At 41.3% G+C, this 9852-nt stretch overlaps 1 protein-coding gene across 1 annotated transcript in view; it reads left to right on the top strand.

The window, feature by feature from the left end:
• The window catches only part of CWH43 (cell wall biogenesis 43 C-terminal homolog (S. cerevisiae)), a 116793-nt gene that overhangs the window by 87224 nt on the left and 19717 nt on the right, over positions 1-9852 (top strand). Inside the window, exons 13-14 of the mRNA XM_006894177.1 lie at positions 5449-5506; positions 6499-6560. Coding sequence (XP_006894239.1) covers positions 5449-5506; positions 6499-6560 — 120 coding nt within the window. The remainder of the gene's footprint in view (positions 1-5448; positions 5507-6498; positions 6561-9852) is intronic.

The raw sequence follows: 9852 nt of genomic DNA, 5'->3' as shown, positions 1-9852 counted from the left end.
TGGGTCAGAGCTGCAGGGGTGTGTCGCAATCTGCTTTCTTAAGTATTGCAGGCAAGAAAACTCTGTGGGGAAGTTTGACTTTGCCGTTTGGAGTTTCTCTAAGTAGAAATCAATGTGGTGGCAGCTAGCAACAGCAAAGGGTAGCACATCTTTGTTCCCTTTGTTCCATGCAGTTAATGAGATGGGTCCACTGAGAACTGGAGGATCCATTTTCAAGATAGTTGTTATGGCTGGCAAATTGGTACTGGCTTTTGAAGAGCTGAAGCTTGGAGCTGGAAAGCTAGATCCAGATGTGAGCTTGGGACCCTTTCATGATGGCCTAATGGGCAAGGAGTTTTACTGCCAACCCTAAGGCTAGTGGTTCAAATCCACCATCTGCTCCAAGGGAGAACAATGAGTAATCTCCTCCCGTGTGTTTACAACCGCTGAAAAACTGTTGTATGGCCATTTATGAGTCGATTCTAACTTGACAACAGTGAACAACAATTCTTTCAGACAACTGGGCCCTAAGAGTGAGTGCCCCAAGAAAATTAAGCAGAAACTATACAGATCAAAGTAAAGTCTTGTACTTTGTTGTGTGCCATTGTGTCATAACCCATGGATAGCTGACCCTCCAGCAAGTTTTTAGAAGCAGTAAATCACTTGGGAGGAGATTGCCCATTCTTCTCCCACAGAACAGCTGGTGGATTTGAATCATGTGGCTTCGAGAATGCAGTACAGTTTCTTACCACTAGGCCACCAGAGCTCCTTTAGTCTTTTGTTATGTGCTGTTGGATCACCTGTGACTCAGAGTGACCCTATGCACAACAGCTTTGAATCCTGCCCTGTCCTGAGCCAATCTCACTGACTCTGACACACCTAACCCTGTTAGTCTAGTTACTCTGTAAATTCTTCTCATCCAGGGTCTTCCTCTCCTGTGCTTTTCCTCCACCCTTCCAAGCATGATGTCCTTCTCCAAGTATTGCTGCCTCCTGGCCAAATGCCCAAAGTATGTGACACAGAGCCTCCAAAATCCTTGCCTCCAGGGAGCAACTTGATTCCACCCTTTCCAGGACAGACCTGCTTGTTCTCTTGGCAGTTCAAGGCTGTATGTATGTTGAGTACTTCACTAGCACCGCAGCTCAAGACAACAGTTTTTCTTATATCATCTTTATCCATTATCCATCTCTCCGATGTGTAGCAGGTAATTGAGAAGACCATGGCCTGAATTGGGTGCACCTTAGTCTTCAATCTGACATCATTGCTCTTCATCATTTTGGAAAGGTGCCTGACAGGAGGCTTGCCTAGTGAAATATGTCTTTTGATTTCTTGACTGCTGGTATCAAAGGTGTTGATTGTTGATCCAAGCAAGATGAAATCATTGACAATTTCTATTATATCTCTATCATATTGTTGACTGTTGGTCCTGTGGTGAGGACCTTTATTTTCTTATGTAGAAATGTAATCCACACTGAAGGCTGTAGTCCTTGATTTTCTTTCTATAGCAAGTGTTTTATATTCTCCTCAATTTCAGCAAGCAAAATTGTACCATCTGCACAACAAAGATTGAAAAGTCTTCCTCCAATCCTGATGCCACATTCTTCTTCATAAAGTTCAGCTTTGTGAATTATTTGCTCAGCTTACCTATGGAATAGGTATGGAGAAAGGGTACAGTCCTGATGCACACCCTTCTTGATTTTAAACCATGCAGTGTTCCTGTGCTGTTTGGACAACAGCTTCTTGATCTAGGTATAGATTTGTCATGAGCACAATTAATTATTCTAGAATTTCCATTCTTTTGTTGCTGTTGATTGTCTTTGAGTCGAGCACGACTCATAGCAACTCTATGCACAAAAAAGCCTGAAACCCCTCTACAACTATTGTCATTTATCAAAGTTCATAGAGTTTCCAGAGACATGTTGTTTAGGAAGTGGATACCACTCCTGATTCCAGTGTTAATCATAATTTATTATGATGCACACAGTTAAATGCCTTTGCACAGTCGATTAAAATACAAATAGAAGTTCTTCTGGTATTCTCTGTTTTCAGCCAGGATCCACCTGACATCTGCAGTGATACCCCTGCTCCCACTGCCTCATCTAAAACCAGCTTAAACTTCTGGCAATTTCCTGTCAATGTACTATTCTAGCGGTTTTTGCATAATCTTTAGCAATATTTTGCTTGCATATTATATTAATGATATTGTTTGGTGATTTCCATATTTTGTTAGATCACTATTCTTGGAAATAGGGGAAAATATGGATCTCTTTCAGTTAGTCAGCCAGACAGGTATCCTCCAAATTCCCTGGCATAGACTTGTAAGCACATCCAGGAGTGCATCTGTTAGTTGAAAACTGTCAATTGGTATTCCGTCAATTCCTGGGGCTTTCCCCCTTCCCCAGTGCCTTCAGTGCAGCTTAAACTTCATCCTTCATTACCACTGGCTCTCAGTCATATGATACTTCCTGAAATGTCTCAGTGTCAACTAATTCTTTTTGGTACAATGATTCTGTGTATTCCTTCCATCTTTTGATGCTTCCTGGATCATTCAAGATTTTGCCCATAGAGTCTCTCTGGATTGTAACTTGAGGCTTGAATTTGTTTATCAGTTCTTTTAGCTTGAGAAATACTAAACAAGTTCATTCCTTTTTATTCTCTGTCTCCAGTTCTTTGTCTATTTCATTTTAATATTTTACTTTGTCTTCTCTAGCTGCCCTTGGAACTCTTCTGTTCAGCTCTTTTATCTTGACATTTCTTCCTTTTGTTTTTGCTTCTTGACACACTAATGCAATTTTCATACTCTCTTCTAACAACTCTTTTGGCTTTTCCTTTTTTTCTGCCTTCTCTTAATGGCTCTCTTCATGGATGATATCTTTGATGTCCTCTCATATCAAAGATTTGATGTCTTCCATCACTTGTATTCAATGCCTCAAACATGTTCTTGAGATGGTTCTTAAATTCAACTGGGATAGACTCAAGGCCATATTTTGGTTCCTGTGAACTAATTTTCATTTTCTTCAGCTTCAGTTTAATCTTGCACATGATGGTCTGTTCTACATTTGGCACCTGGTCTGGTTTTGCCTGCTGATACTTCATTTCTCCAACGATTGTTTCCTCAAATATAGTCATTCTGTTTCCTGTGCAGTCCTTCAGGTGATATCCACATAAAGCTCATAAAATTTTATTATTAACCTCCAGACTCATTTCTGTCTCCAAGTCCATAGTTTGCAACTACTGTTCTTTCCTCATTGTTTCCAAATTTTGTGTTCCAGTCACCAGTAATTTTTTTTTACTTTACTTTTTTTTTTTAATCTGGTTTGCTTACGAAGTTTGTGTTATGTTTGTGGACTGCAAAGAGAACAAATAATGTCTGTTTTGGAGAGGATGAAACTAAGTCTCTCCTTGGAGGCTAGGATTTTGAAGCTCCACCTCATTTACTCTGGGCATATGGCCAGGAGAGATAGGTCCTTGGAGAAGGAAATCATGCTCAGAAGGGTGGATGGACAGCACAGGAGAGGGAGACCCCGGAGATGGATTGATACAGTAACTGGGGTGGTGGGGCTTGGTGTGTAACACTGGCTCAGGACAGGGGAGGGTTCAGAGCTGCTGTACATAGGGTCACTCCCTAAACATCACAGGTGACTCACTGGCACATAAAAACAATAACATACATACTAAATATACAGGTTTGGAAGCAAGAGTGGCATCTACTTCCTAAACAACATGCCTCCACAAACTCCACGAACTTTGATAAATGTTGGTAGTTGTAGAGGGTCTTCAGGCCTTTTATTCATAGAGTTGCTATGAGTCATGCTCAACTCAAAAGCAACCAACAACAACAAAGTTTATATGTATTGTGTTTCACACTATTCTTCATTCACACCATATTTAATACAATCGTTCTCATGCATTCTGTTTTATAAATTCAATCACCATTAGACCTTGCCTGTCATTAGCCTGTCTTTTCGCCTGGATCCTTCCCATTTGCTTTCTCCCAGCCCTCCACCCACTGAACTGTGCAGTCCTGTGGCTTTACCCCTACCTCTCCTCACCCCTCCACTCCCCCTGCCCTGCTTGAGTTCCTGTACATGTTTTACTAGTTATCCTTCTATTTTACAATAATGTTGTTGTTGTTGATTGTTGTTGATTTGAGCATGACTCATAGTGACTCTATGAACAAAAGACCTGAACCCTTTTGATAACCATTGTTGTTTCTCAAAATTCATAGAGTTTTCAGAGACATGTTGTTTAGGAAGTAGATGCCACTCCTGCTTCCAATTTAGCTCAAATGATAATGCATCAGTTTATTACTTCCCTTGACTTGGTAGCTCCATGTTCTTGCCTGGGTTCATTAGACAATGAGCTGGTGTATCAGCTTTGTGTGGAGGGTCTAAGGCAGCCTCAGTCACATATGTGGGATGAGCTGGTGGCTGGGCCTTTTCTCTCTGCATGGTCTGCGTTGACTGGCTGTGACCTGAGGATAAGCTCCTTAACTTTTTGGGGTCTGAGTTTCTACATATGTAACATTGTAATATTATATCTCTTGCTTCTCTATGTTATGAGACTGGGTTGTAGCATATCCATAGCCTTCAAATGTGGAATATACTTCATAAGTGGTAGTGTGTGTGTGTGTGTGTGTGTGTGTGTGTGTGTGTATTTTAATGGCTATATCTATAAAATGAAACACTATAAATATGTATGTAAGTACCATTAGACAAGATGAGAGCTGGCAAGTCTGAGGAAAAAAACATCATCCTGATAAAAGAAGCATTTTTTATGTGTATGTATTATGTCTGTACCCCTGTTGTGTGTGTAAAGATATATATGGTGCTAGCCAAGATGGATTTTATTTCATTTCATTTTTATTTAATCCTCTGTTGGTTTCCAGTATTGATGTCAGAAGCTATGTCAGAACTGGTGACAGGCTTTTTCCATTAGGTAGTTTATGAATGCAGAGATGAATTTAAGGAAGAGATGCTCGGTTGAACAAATCTTTCTCTTAAGAAATGAATATATGAATTCTCTTAGTCTTGATAGTGGACAGCATTTTGTTTAAACTTGAGAAAATAAAATGATAATTAAATAGACCCCTGATTTATTATTCTCAGTAAGGACTAAATGTGTACCTCTTCCTAAAGCAAATCAGAATCCTTTTTATCATCTTCTAAATGTTTAAAATGTACTTTATTTTTTTATGTATAGAAAAGGTTTATGGTATTTTGGGTGTATGTGTGTATGTGTGTGTGTGTGTGTGTGTGTGTGTGTGTGTGTTTTATGGGGCTGCAGCTTTCTTGATTTTAAACCACCCAGTATCTCCATGTTTGAACAATTGGTCAAAGTATATTAGTAGGTACATAATATAGACGATAATAAAGATTTGAGTACTATTCATTCATGTATTCGTGTGTTCTCCACTAAGGATAAAGGGGAGAAATTAAGAGATAAATAAATTGTGCTCTGTTCTTTTAGGGATTTAAAATGGTTTTCATTAAATATAATAGTAAAATTCAGGGATGGCAAAAGCCAGGTATATTTATATTTACATGATTTTTACAGAAGGAGATGTCTTCCTTCAGTGAACCAGCTCCGTTACTTAGCATTTTCCTCATATAGTATAGGAAATATATAGTGTGCTTGTCTGATGAATAATAGCTCTGGTCTCAAGCTTCCTATGTCAAAAAAGACTCATGATTTCTCCCCTAAGTGGCTATTTCCCAGATTCAATTTCACAAACATACACTGAGCACCTTCAGAACAGCAGGCTTGGTGCTATGTACGGAGACAAAAGAGATTGAGTGTCCTTGTGCTCTGGAAAAAGCAGGGTGGTGACCAGATGAACGAGTTCCTGTAGCAGCATGGTAGAATGAATTGCTGGGCAGAAAGTGGTGCTCAGGACGACGGATGAGAGGAGAGATGGTAAATGCTGTTTAGGGTAAAGTTCTCGGAAAACTGCAGGGAGGCATGAGCTGTATTCTGTTGAGTGATGGGCCTGCCCAGCTCCCTTTTCTTCTTTATATTCCAATTGGCTTGAGCATGGCAACTGTCATGAGGATGGCACAGCGAAGGGCAAGGTTTTGCTCTGTTGATCATAGTGTAGCTATGAGTCATAGCAGACCCAGTGCACCCAACAACAACAACAAAACAACAATGCAGCAGCTCAATTCTTTTCTTGTCATTGAGTCAAAGTCAAGTCATAGCTGACCCTCCAGCTGGTTTCCAAGGCTGTAAATCTCCAGAGGAGATTGCCCATATTTGTCCCTCACACCTGCTAATGGCTTCGAACCACCAACATCACAGTTTCCTACAGACTACGCCTCCCGAGTTACTTGTATGGTAACTAGATTGGCATATAGCAAATGTTCAAGGGATATCTACCAAATGATTTTTTTAAATGAATAGAAGCCAGAAAAAAATAAAGTAGCATGCACATTTATCTCTGTAACTCACAGATTGTCTTGCAGTTCAGAAACTAAGATTGTTCTTTCTGCTTTCAACATTCTCTCCTCTGTTCTCTATTAGGACATCGACAGCACGGATTATGACAGATGGTGCGAATACATTATGTATCGGGGGCTGATCAGGTGAGCACAGCGGCTTGATTGTTTTCTTTTGAATCTGTGAGGGCTGTGAATCTGGGTCTACCTTGGGAAAACTTGATGAAGGCAGTGAATTTTGTTACTTTTTTCTGAACACTTATGTGGCTAGTTATGCAGTTTAATAATTTTTTTAAGGGATGGCTGACTGGTTAAAGAAGGACTATTCATTCATTTGACAAGTATATATTAAGTACTTATTATGTGCCAGACACCGTCTTAGGCAGTGGGAACATAACAGGAACAACACAGAAATTCTTTGTTATCACAGAGCTTGCCTTAAAGTGGAAGGAGAGGCGGGGGGAAAGCAATAAGAAATTCTAGAATGTGACAGCTGGTGATAAGAGGAAATATGAACAGAGGGAGACAAGAAGGAAGGGAGGTGCCAGTGTGTGTGGTGTGTTACTTGGGGTGTGCAGACCAGACACCTCAAATGGAGTAATGCTTGGACAGCAGCCTAGGTAGAGTGAGAGTCAACCTGTGTTTATCTTGGACAAGACTATGCCAAGCAGAATGCCACTGATATCAGAGAATTAGCAAGAGGGCCTGTGTGGTTGGTTGGATGAGAGGGAATATACGGCTTAGGGATGCAGATTCTGGTGACAGTGGGTTGAGTTGATGGTCACATCACTAAAGCAATGTTCAGTGGAGGAAACGTGCTACAGTGTGGTGGCCTACCCTGAAACACCTAGTGGCTCCTCTTGGTAGTACAAGAACCCTTTAGTAGATCTTGACCTTTTAACTCTCCTCCTTGTGACAGTGCTAGGGAGGAACTCTGAGCCACATAGGGCTTCTTGAGTGGACTCTCAGCCTAAGTCTTTCTCTATATATAAAGCAATCCCTGATGTGTTAGGTTTCCAGCTTTAGGATAGGGACTAGTGATTGCTCTTATCACCACTTTTTGTTGATTGCCATTGAGTCGAGTGTGACAACCCTATGAACAAAAGGCCTAAAGACTTTCTATAACTATCATCAGTTTTCAAAGTTCATAGAGTTTCCAGAGGCATGTTGTTACCAAAACAAAAACATAGCTGCTGACAAATCGATTCCAACTAATGGTGATTTCTTTGCTCCCGTTGGGGTTTCAGTGCTTGTGATCCTTTAGAATTGGTTTTCTAGGCTTTTCTTCCACAGCACCTTTGAATGGATTTGACTCTCTACCTTTCAGCACTTTAGTGTTTGCATCACTCATGGATTCCTGCTGATCCTCTAAGTAATTTAACATCTGTGGGTGTATATTTATGAAAGGAAGTGGTTACCATTGAGGGATGATGTAGGATCACAGGGTCGAGCAGGAACCAGAGCTCTCTGTCATGAGTATAATCAAGGAAATCAAGCCTTTAGGTTCTCTTGCTTGGTACTCTTGTTTGTTGTTCAATAAGTATGGATCAGGTATGCCATGTGACAGACAGCAGGGAAAGAGCAAGAAGCAAAACAAACAACCACTACCCTGCATGATGAATGAGGAAAAAGTATGACAAATAATTTAGTGATTGTAAACTTTAGGAGATAAGGAGTGTTATGGGGGAAATAGTGCAGAGCAAGATATATTTGAATATAGAGATGAGGGTGCAACTTTAAATAGGGAGCTGGGTGCATTGTACTGAGTTGGAATGTGAATGTTAAAGCTGAAATGGGCCATGCAGCTATATGGAAGAAGAACCCACCCCATCCAGACAGTAGAATTAGACAGTGGTATTAGAACCCTAGAGCAGAATAACACCACATGGTTCAAAATTGGGAAGGGTGTATACCAGGGATGTGTCTTGTCTCCATACCTTTTCAACCTGTATGCAGAGCAGATTATCAGGGAGGCTGGGCTCTATGAGGAGAAGCATGGCATCAGGATTGGTGGAAGATCTATTAACAATCTGCGTTATACAGATGACACAACCCTGGTCGCTGAAACTGAGGAGGACCTCATGCACTTGCTGCAGAGGGTCAAGGACTGCAGCCTTCAGTATGGACTGAGGCTCAATGTCAAGAAGACAAAGATTCTCCCCACTGGACCAATTGGTAGCATCAGGATGGATGGCGAAGAGATTGAGATTGTTCACAGTTCAGTTTGCTCAGCTCCACAGTCAACACTCTTGGCACCAGCAGCCAGGAAATAAAAAAACGTATTGCGATGGGAAAGTCTGCTGTTAAGGACCTCTCTAAAGTACTCAAGAGCAATGGTGTCTCTCTAGAGACTAAGGTGTGCCTGATACAGGCCTTGGTCTTTGCAATCACTTGTTATGCATCAGAGAGTTGGACAATGACTAGGGAGGACAGAAGGAGAATTGATGCCTTTGAGCTGTGGTGCTGGAGAAGAGTTTTGAATGTACCATAGACTGCCAAGAAAACAAACAGTTTCATGCTGGAGCGGATTAAAACAAGCAACTCCTTGGAGGCAAGGATTCTGGGGCTTTGTCTGACATACTTTGGGCAGGTTGCAAGGAGGGACAGGTCCTTGGAGAGGGACATCATTCTTGGGAGGGTAGAGGGATGGCGCAAGAGGGGAAGACCCTCTATGAGATGGATTGATTCAGTGACTGGGGTAATCAGGGTGGGTGTGTCAGAGGCAGTGCGATTGGCCCAGGATAGAGCAGGGTTTAGAGCTGTTGTACATAGGGTAGCTATGAGTTGCAAATGACTTGATGGCACATAACAACAACAGCAACAAGGCTTCAGAAGTGTGTGATAAGTTCCAGGGAAAAGTGAGGCTAGTAGGGCTGGTATATGTGAGTACAGGGGTGAGGTGAGATAGGGGTGGGAGATAATTGGAGAGTATATGGATAGGAAGGGAAGGAGAAAGTGATTCCAGTTTTTGCTCAAATGTCACCTTACCAGATAAATCAGCCCTTTCCACTTCCTGCATAATTACAGCCTGTGCCACCTGTCATTGTTATGTATCATCAAGTCAGAACCAACTCATAGCTGACCCTCTGGGTTTTCAGAGGCTGTAAATCACATGGGAAGAAAATGCCCATCTTTTTTCATGCCTTTGGGTTGGCAGCGTTACCATTAGGCCACCAGTGCTCCCCCTTATTTCACCAACTGATAGATTTTAGACATACATACAAACATAAATGACATGATAAAGTGTTTGACTACTAGAAGAAAAGTTGCTGGTTCAGACTCACCCAGAAGAACCCCAGGAGACAAGACTGGCTATCTGCTTCTAAATACTCACAGCCTTGCAAACCCTACAGAGCAATTCTATTGTTCATCTAATAGTAATTATGAGCAAGAGCCTATGGTGATGAAAGAAGAAGTTCAGGCTGCTTTGAAAGATATG

The sequence above is a fragment of the Elephantulus edwardii genome, unplaced genomic scaffold (genome assembly GCF_000299155.1).
Source record: "Elephantulus edwardii isolate Elephantulus edwardi_28Jun2011 unplaced genomic scaffold, EleEdw1.0 scaffold00137, whole genome shotgun sequence".
Classification (NCBI taxonomy): Eukaryota; Metazoa; Chordata; class Mammalia; order Macroscelidea; family Macroscelididae; genus Elephantulus; species Elephantulus edwardii.
Note: the sequence above shows the minus strand (reverse complement) of the source record. Positions and strands in the feature narration are given on the sequence as shown.